This window comes from Peromyscus eremicus, chromosome 11 (assembly GCF_949786415.1).
Source record: "Peromyscus eremicus chromosome 11, PerEre_H2_v1, whole genome shotgun sequence".
In the NCBI taxonomy this organism is placed as follows: Eukaryota; Metazoa; Chordata; class Mammalia; order Rodentia; family Cricetidae; genus Peromyscus; species Peromyscus eremicus.
The window spans coordinates 75,421,835-75,438,325 of NC_081427.1; the positions used below are offsets into that span (position 1 = coordinate 75,421,835).

Below are 16,491 nucleotides of genomic sequence, written 5' to 3' on the forward strand. Positions count from 1 at the left end.
TAGAGAAGACCCTATGGTATCCAGAAATGAACACTCATTTACAGAGAATCAGAAGAACCTGTCCTAGGAACACAACTTGTGAAAATGTCTCATTGCTTCTCCCCTTTAATCACTATTTTCTCCGTTAGTACACTGGTTCTCTATACACTGAGTGGCTGCTTGTTATTAAACAAAACTATGACTAGGCATTTGCCAACTTCAAACATAATTTTGTTCTGACAAATTGGCATGCATTAGTTCTTTGAGCTTTGAGTTTGTGGCTCAGAAAGGAAACATACAAGGCAGAAAGGGAAATAGAAGGCCAGGCCATATACAGCATGAGTCACAGCCATCTTTGGATCCATAGAGATCTCTGCATGGTACATCTATCAAGAGGAATATTCTATAACTCTTCTATCTAATATAAAATTGAAGATCTGTTTTCATAAGTCAATAATGCATTTTATTCTGCCTCCCTCTAAAATGGTCAGATTATCTGCCTCAGCATGAGCAACACATAGTGCTGCCTAGGGTGCAGACCTAGTTGTGAACTTTCGCTAGATACTTTATGAAGGTTTCCTTATGATCAAAATTCCAAGAACCCAATTGAAAATAGGGAACAAGATAAACTGTAGTACCCCCCACCTTTGTAGATAACTTTTCTAAATTAAAATGGATCTCCCGGTCTTTTCCTATTCTTGTGAGATATGAAATAGGGGAGGTGCTCAAGGAGCCATTCCACTGGGTATGTCAACAGTGACTTTAGAAAGAAGTTGCTTTATTTGTGCAGATAGGGAAGACATTCTTAAACGCTGAGACCCATTCATGAAGTTGGCTTTCCTTTTGGAACTCACCCCAAGGTACAGTTTGAGGAGAAAAAGTAAAAACACCACCAAGGACATTATAAGCATAGGAATCAGTGACACAACTCTAGACCCAGGAAAGTCTAAGGGGAAGGTGGATGCATGAATATTTCCAACTTGGGGCCACACTATTAATTTTCCTCATTCAGAATGTCCACTAGAGCTTGCAGCAGCCTATCATCTCTATGTTTGTAAGGTTTTGTGTTATAGAAAACATCAACATAGTCGCTGTACAGATTGTCCTCAGCGTCTTCAAGTTGGGAGGGTTTGTTTAGCTTCTCCAGGGCTTTGTAGAAACTCTCATAAGGGATGCTGAGCTTTGCACCTGCAGACTTCTTTGGTGATTGCTTTGAAGGTGGGTTTTTGCTAAAAGCACTTTGTAGGAGCCGCAGCACTGCCTCTGAAGGAGCCCCTTGTGCCAGCTCATCCCTTCTGCCCTCCACATTGCTGCTGCTGGAGCTTTGGGGCACCAGGAGACTGTCATTCAGGCTCTTTTGTGTGGGCTGCTCCTGAAATACATGCCATCAACAAAGGGGAAAAGCTTATTATTTACAGTCAGGAAAGCTAGCTGCAGCCCTAACACAAGCCCACTACAGGTCCCATGAGAAGCAATTTGGAGAGTAGAGAACACAAGGTTTGGAGTTATATGGGTTTACATTTCAATTCTTATTTTCCCACTTACTGATTCACTGTTGGCAGCTTTTTCAGTCTCCCAGAATTTTAGCTATAAAGTAGAAATCCGAATGCTTCCATGCCTGGTGGTTTTGGAGATTGAGACTATGCAAGTATGTATTTAATGTGCTCTATTCCTTCACTTTCAAGCATGCTACAATCTAATCCATTTGGGGAAATGATATTAAATATTTAACAACTCGCTTATAAGGCATCGGTTGGTTGCTGTGCACAAATGCAGCTGAGTAGAGGACCCTTGCTCCTGTTAGTAGCTATTAGATTCTGAGAAGGTCCTAGGGAGGAGAGGTCAGAAACTAGGAAATCTGAGAAGTGGTTCTTTGTCAACCTTTATGGAAATACAGTTGTTCTCTAGGACAAATCAATAGATTCTCAAATCCTTTGCATAGACTGCAAGAGATTGCTAAATAACCTAAGCATATCCTCCGGTATACAGTATCATCTCTAGACCATTTTTAATACTTAATACAATGTAAATACTTGCTATACTGCATTATTTAAGGGAATGGATACAGAAAAGTAAGTTTGTACATGTTTGGTACAGAGGCAGTTGGTTCAAATATTTTTCATCCATACTTGGTTGACTACAAGAATTTAGAACCCACCATATGAAGAGCTGATCATATTTCAATACTTTAACAAGGAAAAGTTCTGTCAATACTTTGAAAGGAACCTTGGAGACACACTCACAGTATAAGGTCTCCTCAGCTGCTGTGAAGAAACCATGCCTGGGCTCTGCTTAGTAGAATACAAACAGGGGCCAGAACCTTAGCTGAGGTTCTCTCTGTTAGTTTATAAGTTCCTCATGTAAATGTCATGCCATAAAACATCCAGCAGAGAGATATCTCATTTAGGACAGATCATTCCAGAGATCCTAAAATCCTCCCTACAGCAGAGGCACTACGTTAGATGCTGGCCATGTGGGGAAACAGATGCCGTTTCTTCATGACTTCTAAAAAGGGCAAAGGACCCAGGATCACATTGGCTACCATCTGAAATTTTCTGAGAGAAATTGTGATTTTATACGTCTTCTTAATAATGCCAAAGCATGTTAGCTAAGTGCCAATTACTAAAAAGAAATTAGCAAAGAGAAGCTTACGTTATTTGACTGTCTAACCTTGGTCTCCTTCCTTTAAATGTTTTTCTGTCTAGGTTACAGAGATTACAGTTAAAATAAAATAAGATTGAACATATTTATTTGTTTGTTTGTTTGTTTGTTTGTTTTTCGAGACAGGGTTTCTACATGTAGCCTTGGTCATCCTGGAACTCACTTTGTACATCAGGCTGGCATTAAACTCAGAGATTCACCTGCCTCTGTCTCCTGAGTGCTGGGATTAAAGGTGTATGCCACCACCATCCAACTAAGATTGAATAATTGCACTGCAATATAATACTACACAATTTATTATAATAGGTATATGTAACTATGTGAAACACAGCTTGATTTGCAATATGCTGTTGTACATGGATAAAATTCATGTTATGGAATTTAATTTTATGTTCATCAACTTTAATTAATAAACTCCAGATTTAAGAACAAAAGAAAAAACAAAGGTTCATTCAGTTGGAAACCAACAGTTTTTCTCTCCCAAGCCCTTTCTCTCTATGAATACATGAATTCTTCCCTTCTTAAAAATTAGATGCATCTTTACTCACTCATTGTCTACTACTGTTCAAGAGAGAACATGCCAAGAACAGAGCTACACAGACCTCCACAACATTCACCATCTTCTCCACTCCTCTCCTGTCATTCTGGACAGTGTTGTAGGACGTATACACACGGGGCTTCTTCATGTGCTCTGGCTGAGAAGAGGTCCCATGCAAAATCAACTTCCAGTTTACAATCCTTCCTTCATTTTGCATTCTTCCAGACTGGTAAAAGCAAGCATACGTGTATTTTAGTCAGTGTTTCAAATATAAAACAAACTCATTCAACTTGCCAAAAGAATCTCATAGTTAAAATTTAATTTTAATGTATTGTGCATTTCACGTTCAAAGATCTATTTTGAAAGAAACCACTGGATCCACTCCTCTTATAAAAACTGATACTATGTAAGTACAACATTAAAAAAAAACTGATTTATTGCCTCACACTCAAGCATCTAGTTTTAAAAGAAGAATTCCCCATGTAAATCTATTTTGTCACATTGGTTCTGTTCTTGAAAAGCTGAAACATCTATAAGTCAAATATCTAAAACTGTGGAGTCAGGCTGTATAGACTTGACTGAAGTGGATCCATTTTGGTAAGCAGAGTCACTTAGTTTCCTGGAATTGAAACGGAGCTAAAGAATTGAGGAGAGGCTGGAAAGGTGGCTCAGTGGTTAAGATCACTGGCTGCTCTTCCAGAGGACCCAGGTTCAATTCCAAGTACCCACATGGCAGTTCACAATCCTCTGTAACTCAAATTCAGGGGATCCATCATCCTTTTCTGGCTTCCTTGGGTACTAGATATGAATGTGTTATACATGCATATGTACATACATGCATACATATAGGCAGCACACCCATACACATACATTATCTTTTTTGTTTTTAAGAATTGAGGACAAGTTCAAGAATAGCACTAATAAGTAAAAATACTGCTCTCTTCCTATTAGAACAGAACTTACTACAGTCTTCATTTTCTAAACTATAATTAATTAATTAATTGATGAATTAATTCCATGTATATGTGTGAGCATGCACAGTGTGACAAAGCACTGTGGAATCCAGAGACAACTTATATGAGTTGATTCTCTCCTTCAACAATGTAGTGTCCAGGGATCAAACTCAAAGAGTCAGACTCAACTTGATGGCAAATGTACTTAACTACTGAGCCATCTTGTTGGTCCTACTTCAACGATCTGTAGAAGAAAGTTATTCTCAGAAAAAGGTAGAAAATATATAATTTGCATTAATTGGCTTCTTTAGAAGTTGAAAGTGATTTATTTTTAAAAATTATCTAGGGAAAAAGATCTACACTGCTGGTCCTTACACTTTTCTCTCAGAACTCAAAAGTGTAACACCATGCATTTACATCTCAACCTACAGAGAAAGCAGGGGAATGGTAAATGGTACAGAAACAAAGAACTCAGCTCTGTGGCTTCACATCAGATACAGCCCTGCCACTTCATCCTTGTGGCATCATACTTTAAAGCATGTCAAAGAGTTTTAGCACAAATTTATTATCTGAAATGGTGGGAACCAGAAGTACTTCAGATTTCCAAATCTTTCTGGTCTTAAAGTGTTTATATAGGTTTTACCAGCTGAGCATCCCTATTCTCCAAACAAAGTCTGTAATGCTCTAAAATTGTAACATTTTTGAGTATCATTTGAGCTTTAGAAATAAAAATTAAAAAACTTTAGTGTTTTTTTTTTGTTACTAAAAGTAGAAAAAAGATATTAAACAAGATGTCTTGCTTAACCTGAAGCAGGAAGCTGCTACTCAATGAGAGCAGCAGGAGAGTTGTAAGGATGCTCTCCTTGACTACAGCAAAGTATCATAGCAAAGGAGGCCTCACCCTGGCTGTCTGTGATTATGGATGATTCCAGGGACCACAGTCACATAGGCGGCTGCATACCTTTTCTCATCCCTTACAGCATGCTGAGTTTAGTTGTTTCTTAAAATCATTGCCTATCTTTCTTCTGCTAAGAAGTAGACAGGTCAAGTTCATTATGATCTAACTAAGTGATGTCATCAACATTTTAAAATACATCAAAGTATTTGAAAATGAGCTTGGTTTCTTTGTCTTCTTATTTATGCTTACCATGTCTGTAATTTTCAATGTCCAGGTGCCTACAGGATTCTCTCCCCATGTGTGAACAGACATGAAGTCCCAATTCTTAAAGCCATTGGGGGATGTATCCCGTTCCCTTTCAGCCAACAGTACGGTGCTGGTTCCTATTTTCATACAACAAACATAATTTAGTGAATATCCTAACCTGACAGTCTGATCATAGGATTCACTCTAGAATTTAATAACTGGGAATCAAGGGTGAGATTAAATGAACTATAGTCTGTCAATGGGAAGGTGTGGGAATTTTAGTAGTAGTTCATTCAAACTCTAAGGCATCTAGAAAGTATAACTCTCAATAGAGCCTACTCCCAAGCTCTAAGACTTCATATGCTAGAAAGATCATAGAGTTAGCCAGCTCATCTTTCCTTGTCTAGTGTTTATGGAAACTGAAATTATTCGACTGAATTTTATCAAAATACTTTGTAAGAAATATTTTTATTTATTTGTGTGTATGTGTGTGTGTGTGTGTGTGTGTGTGTGTGTGCTCATGTGTGTGCTTGAGCACTTACCCATACACATGTGTGTGAGCCACGGCACGTGTGCAGAGTTCAGAGGACAACTTGTGGCAGTCAGTTCTCTCCTATCATGTGGGTCCTGGGGATGGGACTCAGGCTATCAGGAATAGCAGCAGGTGTCTTTCCCTGCTGCCCATCTCACAGGTCCATCAACAGACTTAAATATATTGGGACAACTTTTGGTTGGATTGTGGTTTATGGCTCAACAGTCCTTCACTGATCTTAAGTAGGACTCTCTCAGGAATAGGGTAAAGTCTGTATTATTATATATTCTTATTCATATTGCTGTGAAGATTTAATCACTATTCTCAACTTTATGGGTAACAATTCTTAACTTTTCAATTGATTCCTTCAGTGATCCAGACAGATCTATAAGTTTTGATAATTATTCAAAAACATTTCACTGTCACCTAAGAGAAATGAATGCTCAGTTTTTAACCTGGTGAAATGAACTTAGTTTGAAAACAGGTGGTTTCAGAAAAGCTTATTAATTAGCATGCTTGAGCAGGTCACACCCTTTGTCTATCTAGGGTCCAGTGATAATGAGCAGGAAGAAGAAATCTACCATCACAAAAAGATCATGTTTTTAAGAATTGTAAATGCCCACAAGGAGACTTAGTTGTACAACTACTGATTGGTAGTTGAAGTTTACCAGCAGCAGAAGTGAGTGTGACATGAAGGTCTCCTCTACGAGAATATTCGATTGTTGCTTCAAATTGCACGTGTTCCAGGGACTTGATAGTGTTTTCTTGTCCTTCACAAGCTCTTGTTGGTATTTCAACAATTACTTCTCCATTAGCTTTCAGGGCTCTACATACATCAGAGAAGCAACGTTGAAGGAAAGGTGTCTCTCCTGCCATCCTTTTGCTCGTTTGAGACAGTTGCACAAGTGCATGCATGTCTTGATCAGATAGTCAGCAAGGCTTATTGCTATTATATAATTATCTGAATTAGAGTTCAATTCAGAATTATCTATAGATGAACTTAATGCATAAGGAAATGATAAGAAATACAAATGTATAAATAAGATGCTATTGCTGTACAATCAAATTCAGACAGGTTTGTCTTCAACAAAAGTGGTCCATGACAAAGATATCAATAAGATTCTCATTAAAAAATTAATTTTGTGTATAAGGCCTTCCTGAGGCATGCTCCCATGCTTTCCAGGCTCTGTGACTTTGTGTGAGTGGGTTTTTATTAGCGTTATGGTTGTCTTGATAAAAACAGCTTAACAGTCATAGCAGATTCTGCTTCCATGACCACACACAATGAGACAAAGGTAATCCATAAAGGGCCCTACTTGAAAGAAAATCCATCTGTGACATAGAACTACAGTATGAAGTAGGGCTACTTTGGAAATAAGCTCTAGATAGTTAGCAATACTGGATTCCATCAATGCTAAAATGCATTTTTAAAACAAACAATATTTTTATTTGAGACAATATCTTAAATCTAGTTGTTGATTGTTCTTGGTTTGAGAATGTTTTGTCTTAATGTTATATAAAACAATGGTGCCTCTGAGGCTTAATGCTACATTGTAGGTGGTCTGCAAGGAGAAAATGCAAATATGTTTACATGACCAGCAGATCTTTGTTTTTTCCATGACTCCCCGTAGAGACACCAACAAAGCAAATACTGTTAAACTCCACCCTCATTTGTTTCATAAGACCAAGTGTATGAGAAAAACTTAAGTGACACCTCCTTAATAAAACTGTGCTTTCGGCATGGAGTTGTTTAAAATTCTCAGGAACACTTACCTAGGCTCAAAGTTATTGTCTTTTACAACACATTCTCTCTTCTCTGGCACACTTCTCCAGGTCCTGGGATCAGCCAGATCCACCAGCGCTTTGGCATTCAGCAAACCAAATCCAAACCGGCTGTTTACCATCAGGCCTGCGCCATTCTTCTTCCAACCCGGGTTGTTGGCCAATGGGTCGTACTCAGAGGTCCAGACAACCAGATGCTGCATGTCTCGCCAGGTGAGATTTGGGCTAGAGAGAAAGCGACCCGAAGCATCTTTTAGGGACAAAATGAAGTATTCTTATAAAATCAAGTGTTACAAAACTTAAGTCCAAGTGGATCAAAAACCTCAACAGAAATCCAGTTACTCTGAACCTGATAGAAGAGAAAGTAGGAAGTAGTCTTGAAAGTATTGGCACAGGAGATCACTTCTTAAATATAACACCAGTGCACAGACACTGAGAGCAACAATTAATAAATGGGACCTCCTGAAACTGAGAAGATTTTGTAGGGCAAAAGACATGGTCAATAAGACAAAAGGACAGCCTACAGAATGGGAAAAGATCTTCACCAACCCCATATCTGACAGAGGGCTGATCTCCAGAATATATAAAGAACAAGAAACTAGACACCAAAATACCTAACAGTCCAATTAAAAAATGGGCTATAGAGCTAAACAGAGAATTCTCAACAGAAGAAGCTCAAATGGCTAAAAGACATCCTTAGTCACCAGGGAAATACAAATCAAAACAACTCTGAGATACCATCTTACACCTGTCAGAATGGCTAAGATCAAAAATACTGGATGGAGACAGCTTATGTTGGAGAGGATGTGGAGCAAGTGGAACACTCCTCCACTGTTGGTGGGAATGCAAACTTGTACAGTCACTTTGGAAATTAGTATGACAGTTTCTCAGAAAATTGGGAATCAACCTCCCTCAAGACCCAGCTATACCACTCTTGGGCATATAACCAAGGAACACTCAATCATACAAAGACACATGTTCAACTATGTTCATAACAGCATTATTTGTAATAGCCAGAACCTGGAAACAACCTAGATGCCCTTCAACTGAAGAATGGATAAAGAAAATGTAGTACATACACAATGGAGTACTGCCGGGCGGTGGTGGCGCATGCCTTTAATCCCAGCACTCGAGAGGCAGAGCCAGGCGGATCTCTGTGAGTTCAAGGCCAGCCTGGACTACCAAGTGAGTCCCAGGAACAGCGCAAAGCTACACAGAGAAACCCTGTCTCGAAAAACCAAAAAAAAACAAAAAACAAAAAACAAAAAACAATGGAGTACTACTCAGCAGAGAAAAACAATGCCATTGTGAGGCTCGCAGGCAAATGTATGGAACTAAAAAATATCATCCTGAGTGAGGTAACCCAGACTCAGATAGACAAACACGGTATGTACTCACTCATAAGTGGATACTAGATGGGGAGCAACGGATAGTCAGCCTGCAACCCACAGCTCCAGGGAGGCTGGCTAGTAAGGACAACCCTAGGAAAGACACAGGGATTGCCCAGCGATGGAGGAGAAATGGATGAGATCTACATGAGAAAACTAGGGGTGAGGGGAGGGTAATGGAGGACTAGAGTCAGGGAAAAGAGAGCTTAGGAGAGCCGGAGGTTCTAGCTGGATCAGGAACAGAGTGGGAGAACAAGGAAGGAGATATCATGATAACTGAAGACACCATGGGAATAGGAAGAAGCAGAGTGCTAGAGAGGTCCCCAGGAATCCACAATGAGGACTCTACCATAGACTACTGGCAATGGTCGAGAGGGTGCCTGAGCTAACCTGCTCTGGTGATCGGATGGCTGAATACCCTAACTGTCATCACAGACCCCGCATCCAGTGATAGATGGAACCAGATGCAGAGATCCAAGATTGGTCCCAGGCAGAGCTCCAGGAGTCCAATTGATCAGAGAGAGGAAGGATTTTGTGAGCAGGGGATGTCGGGACCATGATTGGAGGGAGTGCAGAGACAGCTAGCCAAACTAGTGGAGATGCATGAACTGTGGACCAATGGCTGGGGAGCCTCCAAGGTGCTGGACTGGGCCCTCAGGATAGGTGAGACAGTTGTTTGGCTTGAACTGTTTGGGGGGTCCCCAGGCAGTGGGACTAGGGCTTGTCACTAGTACATGAGCTGGCTTTTTGGAGCCTGGTGCCTGTGGTGAGACACTTTGCATGGCCTTGGCGTGGGAAGGAGGGGCTTGGACCTGCCTCAGTTGAATGTGCTGGGCTCTGCTGATTCCCTATGGGAGACCTTGCCTTGGGGAAAGTGGGAGTGGGGGGTGGGTTAGGGGGGTTGGGGGGTGGAAGGAGGGAGGACAGGGGAATCTGTGACTAATATGTGGGATGAATGGAAAATTTCTTAATTAAAATAAATAAATAAATAAAAAGAAACATGAGGAAGCTCTAAAAAAATAAAATAAAGTGCTAAAAATAAGCATCTCCTTTTAGGGATTAATAAGTGCCTTTTGTAAATACATATTCTGTTGCTTAACACTTAGTTCTTTTATTTAGAACTTACAATTCTATTATTTAGAATATAAATAAATTGAGTCATGGATTTCAATCAGATTTGAAAGACAGGGGTTTGTAACCTACTCAACACATTTAATACATCTTGCCCTTTTTTTTGGTATAGTTAGAGTTCCATATTCCTGGGTTCCATATATTTAGGATTCAATCAAACAGGGATAAAAAATATTTCAAAAGAAAAAGTTTTCATTTGTACTGATGTGTACATACTTTTCCTTGTTACCATTCCTTAGACAATCCAGTGTAACATAGGATTTATATTGTATTAGGTATTATAAGTAATCTGGAAATTACTTAAAATATATGAGAAGATGTGTATACATTGTTTATAATTACTATACCATTTCATGTAAGAGACATGAGCATTGTAGAACATGATCCTAAACCTGATCCTTGGCAGATATTGAGGGATGACAGGAGATGAAAGTTGTCAAGAAATTCTTGGCTTCATGAGATTACTCTTGAATGGAGCTATGTTAAATATTGTTAGAATATTCAAGGAGGTGGTTATGGTTCTTAAAAAATTTATAGCACAGTTAAAAAAGACCTTTTCTATAACTATGTATACTGAACATTGCATTTATAACAATGTACTGTTAAAGCCTGGAGAATGTCTTTTTTGGGAAGACATATATGAGATGAATTTTGAAGGGTTAGTAGAACTTCTCAAAGGAAGAACACGGCAACTAGAGCATAGGCAGCATGATGTGGGAGAACAACTGGGGCCAGATTCCAATCCGTAGGTTAGGGCAGGGAAGAGGCAACGAAGAGAACTGAGCCAGAGTGAGCTTGAATTTGACCATCTGGGTAGTGGAAATTGTTCTGGACTTTTGTTTAAGAGAATGGTAGAATTTGAAGTTTTAGTAAAATTAATTTGTCAACAACATGTATAAGTTGGAGACTCAAAGTATTACAATAGATTGAGGCCTTCTTTGACTATCCTATTGAGGTTTTCAGCTCCCTCCAACATGCTCCTGGAGCTCACACCTTGATTTGATGTTTCTCTTTCTCCACATTATTACATACTGGTCAACTCATTTGTTTTGTGTCTTATTTTCTGTTGCTGTAGCTAGAATTTAGCCTCAAGGAGTAAAAACTTATTACCTCATTCCCTGATGCTTAGCAAACACACAGAAGAATGCCAGGCACAAGAGTATACAAGAACACATGAGTATGGCCAGCAAGTGGGGGAACCTCAGATCAAGCCTGTTGATCTGACTGCTATCCCCAGCATCTGCTTTGTAAAAGGAGAGAGAATTGACTCCAGCAAGGTGTCTCTGACCTCCATATGTGTGTCCTCTGTGACACATACATGTGCACATGAATCTACCAAGTGAATATAATAAAATATCTAAGCTACACACATAAAGTCTCACTAATGTGACTACATAAATGTGAGCTGAACAAGGACAACATCAATAGACCTGTCAAAGTGTACCAAAGAAAATCTATGAGGCCTCAATCTTACACAAAGAATGACAGGCACTGAGAGTGGGAAAAATGATCTTTCAGGAAAGAGTACACCAGTTGCCTTGAAAACATGCATACAGTTGGCATGTACAGACTGGACAGGCTATATTTAGGAATATGTGTGTGTGTGTGTGTGTGTGTGTGTGTGTGTGTGTGTGTGTGTGTATGTGTGTGTGTGTGTAACAACAATTAATAGAAAAAGAGATCATGCAATAACTGTGGAGCCTTCACAGGACTGGACTAGGCCCTCTGCATAGTGAGACAGTTGTGTAGCATGATCTGTTTAAGGGGCCCCCTGGCAGTAGGATCAGGATTCATCCCTGGTGCATGAGCTGGCTTTTTGGAGCCCCTTATCTGTGGTGGGACCCCTCACACAGCCTTGAGTCAGGAAGAGGAGCTAGGACTTGCCTCTACTGAATGTACCAGGCTCTGCTTACTCCCTTACTTTCTTGTAGGAGGGAATGGGGGGGGGAGGGGAGGCTGGAGGGGTGGAAGGAGGGAAGAGGGGGCTCTCTGATTAGTAAGTAAAATGAAAAAAATTATTTTTTAATAATAAATTAAAATATATTTAATAAAAAAAAGAGGTCATGATTTTAAAGAGCAATGAAGGTATATGGGAGGGTTTGGAGGGAGAAAAGGAAAAGAGAAAATCATGTAATTATATTATAATCAAAAAATAATAAAGATGAGTATATGTAAGCAATATTGATGAATAAGAAGTTACCTAAGTTAAATATTTTGATATAATTTTAAAGTTTATTGCTGTTAGTCATTAGACTGCTCCAAGACCTTAAGCTTTTCATTGTTTTGTGATCTGCATTGTTTCCCTCTTGTCAAATCAATCATTATTTAAATGTTTTTATGTGTTAATTTTACATAAGAACTGGAATTTTAATTTTTATTTATATGTATGCATGTGTGTACACTACATGCCTGCAATCCCTCTATGGGTCAGAAGAGGGTATCATCAGATAACCTCGAACTGGAGCTATAGGCAACTATGAGCTGCCTGATCTGACTACTGGGAATCAAACTCAGGTCCTCTGCAAGAGCAGCAAATACTCAAAACCCATGAAGTCATCTCTCCAGTCCCAGAACTGGGCTTGTAAAATTTCTGACCTTCATACCTTCATGGGAGGGAAATTATCTAAGAATGATGTAGCCTAATTAATCTTGTTTATCTCTAGTGGGCTTTATAAAGTTTGGTTTAGTGGATTCCTTTGCTCCATTGGTCACTAAATCAAATGGCCCTGACCTGGTATAAGTATATTTGTAGCATCTGACAGATATTGAATAGAGAAATAAAAAAGCCCAGCTTAATCAAACATCTCTCCAGTTCTTCTTAATACAGAGACACTAGGTAAGAGTCTGGACAAGGATCATGCCTGGTCTCAGTGCTGATACCCAGAAATTCCACCCTCATCTCTTCAGGGAGCTCCAGGGATCCAGAGCTTCACTGGACTCCTCTGGACAAAGGCTCAGCTGCTCGACACTCTTCCACGTGGCTCAGAGGACAGCATGTTCTGTTCTGTCCCTGTGAGTCTAGTCTACAAATATGTGGGAGGCTGCTACTCCCTCTTCCAGCTAGGTTAACCTCTTGTCACTAAACATCAAAAGGCAGGAATAAGGAAAAATAGCTGTGGAAGCAGGTATGGGGTGAATAGGCCTTTTTCCCTTTCTGTGTTAAGTTTTAGAATGCTAAACAAGTCTTATGAAGTAAAAATGTTACTAAATTCATGTTTTAATATCATGTACTAAAATAAAGGCCAGAGGGATTTAGAAGTTAAGCATGGCAAAGGAGATTCAAGAAACACAAATAATTTGAATCTAATTTTGGTTTATGATAATTTTTAAAAAAAGAAGCTCTAGAGAAAGATCGGTAAACATAGCTGATTACTTATTAGCTTCATTGCACTAACTTATCTGTGAGTAAAACTGAAGGTAAATGTCAAACTGATAAAGTATTAATGGATCTTTGAAACCAAAGTCATAAAACAAAGCCAGGGTCATAAAGAGGCTGTAACAGAGAGCAACTGGCCAAAAGACATAAAATTCTGAACTTTATCAGTAATGACCCAAGTATTAAACAAGACACCATTTCCTTCACACAACAAACACTTTAAAGGTAAATACTGTTAGTATTTTAGAAACTGGCACTTCCAAACATCCACTCCTGGTGAGAATATAGCATGATATGGCCTTCCAAGGCAACAACTTTCAGTATGCATTAAAATCATTAAAACACACTTTCTCTTTGGCTCAGAAGTCCCAATTCTCTGTGGTTGTCCTAAGGAACATGTCAGAAATGCTAATATTTATAGAAACGTGGTTGGATAGCTTTATCAAAATTTATATTTATAGTCTGTAGTAGTGTGAAAAGATAAAGTCTTGTTTTAATATCATGTCTTATCGAGCTATAGTAGTTCCAGAATGAAGGTTTTATAATCTGAAGAAAACATACTTGTTCTGAGCATCTCTCCTAGGAAATGATTTGGATAGAATTCTGCCTGACAGGACAGGCTTGGTACCCTGGAGAAGGACTAGGGAAAAACATGAATTCAGAAAGCCAAGGAACATTGACTGAGATGTCAGTCAATGTTTCTAATATATTATAGATTTTTAAGCATTAGGAAATAATTTGCAATAGGATATATGCTTCTTAAATCTACACCAAGGTGTCAACAATGATAATTTCAAAGTGGCAGGATTTATCTGGATTTTGTTTTTGCTGCTATTTTTGCAGTTGTCCAAAATTTCTCCTATAATCATATATCCAGAAAACAGTATGAGAAGCAGTCTTAGTAAAGCTGGCCAGATTTGGGGGCCTTACTTTGCTTCCAATGCCAGAGCGAAGATGCCAGCAGCCAGAGGTGCAGAGGCTGAGGTGCCTGTGTGGGTCTCTGTGCAGTCATTATGCAGGTCGGCGCTTGTCTGGAAAGAAGGAGAGAAAGGTAGAGACACGAGGAGCATGAGAGGAGCAACCAGACCAAGGTCTACATCTGCTGTGACCAGGAAGCTCGAGATTCGATTCTCTACTTCCTCCTCTCGAGCACCAGCAAGCGGATGTTTGCCATCTGCTGATATTTTAGTTCACCCTCCTCTATATGCGACTTGTCTATAATTCTGGCAGCAAGTTGCCTTTTCTGGGGATGAAGTACTCCCACTATGAGTATTTTCTCTTCTGAGATTCCCAAACGAAATGTGTCTATAAAAAAGGAACTGTTTCTAAATCACTGTGAATCATGCCAGCCCATTAATCATCAGGTCCATTGTGCATGGTTGGGCATATTTAGAAATTCTAACTCAAACAACATTCCCTCTGGCCTTCAGATTGACATCTGTCTGCCTCTGGAACACAGGGATATAATGACATCTTGATCAGACCTCTTTGAACAGAACTTACTCGGAATAGATTTTGTATTAACTGTAAACTTGATTGGAGAGCTATGAGTCATGTCTTCTGCCCTTAGATGGGAATGGTTAGATTTAAAGATTAACTCACACTTAGTTATGTTTTCAGATTATAAAATCTGCTGTGTACTAGATGTAACCCATGTTTACATTATGTGGTCTTCACATTAGCAGAATGGGATTTATATATTTTTTGACTCATTCTGAGACATAAGTGAGAGCCTGCTTTGTGAAAGTATTTGGGAACAATATTATTGTATATAAGTAATTGTGCAGGCTAACTTTAGGATAATAAAGAGGTTACTGAGATAAAGCACAAATACCACAATCACTGGCAGTCAGTCTGCTGGCTGAATAAGCAGTGGGGCCAAGGGATTACTAAGCAGACACCCACCCAGGCTTCAGTGTCTTAGTTTTAGCTAGAGACTTCAATGTGTGGGAGGGAGGTGTAAAAAAATAATTTGTTCTATTATCACCTCCTTTGGCTTCCCACTTAGTGTCCTTGAATTTCTCAAGTTATGGTGGCTCTGCTTCTCAGAGAGCTGAGGAAGTCAAGATGCCCTTTATACCTGTTGACGCAAATAAGCCCCCAGAGATGACTATGTGGAGGAAAAGGGTTACGTAAGAAAAAGCATTATTGCAACTGTCTCAAATAGAATCTACCATCTGTCTCTCCCAGGACTGGTTTACCTAAAGATGAGTCTCTACAAAAGTGGAAATCTCTTCCCTGTTTCAGTGCACAGGGTACCAACTGAGAGGAGTCTATTTTAACATTTCAACTTTTAACAGAAGCCAACTCTGAATGCTGCAGGAATAGCAACAGCCAGAGGCTCTGACACCCATGGACAGATGTCTGATATGTCCCTTTCTAAAGCTATAAAGTATGCCTACCATAAAGAACCTTTGAGTAGAATGTCACAGTCTATTATTCAAGTAACTGAACATATGGCATGAGAGAGAGGCCAGCACCTTTCAGTGAAGACCACACAGCTCTGTTGCCTAAAGCAGGTATAGAAAGAGAGCAATAAAACACTGATTCTGTGCAAAGCAGACATTAATGCTGGCTATCTTTTCAGAGTTGTTAGTGAAAACTGTGCATATATTCCAGGACCCTCATTCCCAGAAGACCACACAAATATGCAGCCCTTCCCTTGTCTCCCCTAAAAGAAAAGACAGACAGATGTATAACACTCTATCATAATCTACTGGGATTACTGGCAACCAGTCCCCAGAACCTGGTAATTATTAACTGGGTCACAGCCTGCTGTTTTATTGAGGTTAGAATCTACATGCTTTATCTATCTGGATTCTATGTCCAGCGTTAAATTTGAGGCTTTAAAAGTTTAAATTTAAAGTGCCCATCTCTGTTCTCAACGCCTCCAAACAGTTCTTCATCATTATGCCCTTGAAGGGAAATCCAATAATTGTTCATGACTCATGGAAGAAAAGGCACAGGCTTGCGTGGGCTGGAGGAGATCGAAGCATATAACTCCCTG

The 16,491-nt window shown here is 39.4% G+C and overlaps 1 protein-coding gene across 1 annotated transcript in view; it reads right to left on the reverse strand.

The window, feature by feature from the left end:
• Positions 1 to 736: 736 nt before the first annotated feature.
• Positions 737 to 16,491, reverse strand: part of Pcsk1 (proprotein convertase subtilisin/kexin type 1) — a 39,039-nt gene continuing 23,284 nt past the window's right edge. Inside the window, exons 9-14 of the mRNA XM_059276243.1 lie at positions 14,415 to 14,515; positions 7,581 to 7,814; positions 6,476 to 6,633; positions 5,279 to 5,412; positions 3,243 to 3,404; positions 737 to 1,351 (exon numbers count right to left, since the gene is read on the reverse strand). Of these exons, the coding sequence (XP_059132226.1) occupies positions 974 to 1,351; positions 3,243 to 3,404; positions 5,279 to 5,412; positions 6,476 to 6,633; positions 7,581 to 7,814; positions 14,415 to 14,515 (1,167 nt within the window). The 3' untranslated portion in view covers positions 737 to 973. The remainder of the gene's footprint in view (positions 1,352 to 3,242; positions 3,405 to 5,278; positions 5,413 to 6,475; positions 6,634 to 7,580; positions 7,815 to 14,414; positions 14,516 to 16,491) is intronic.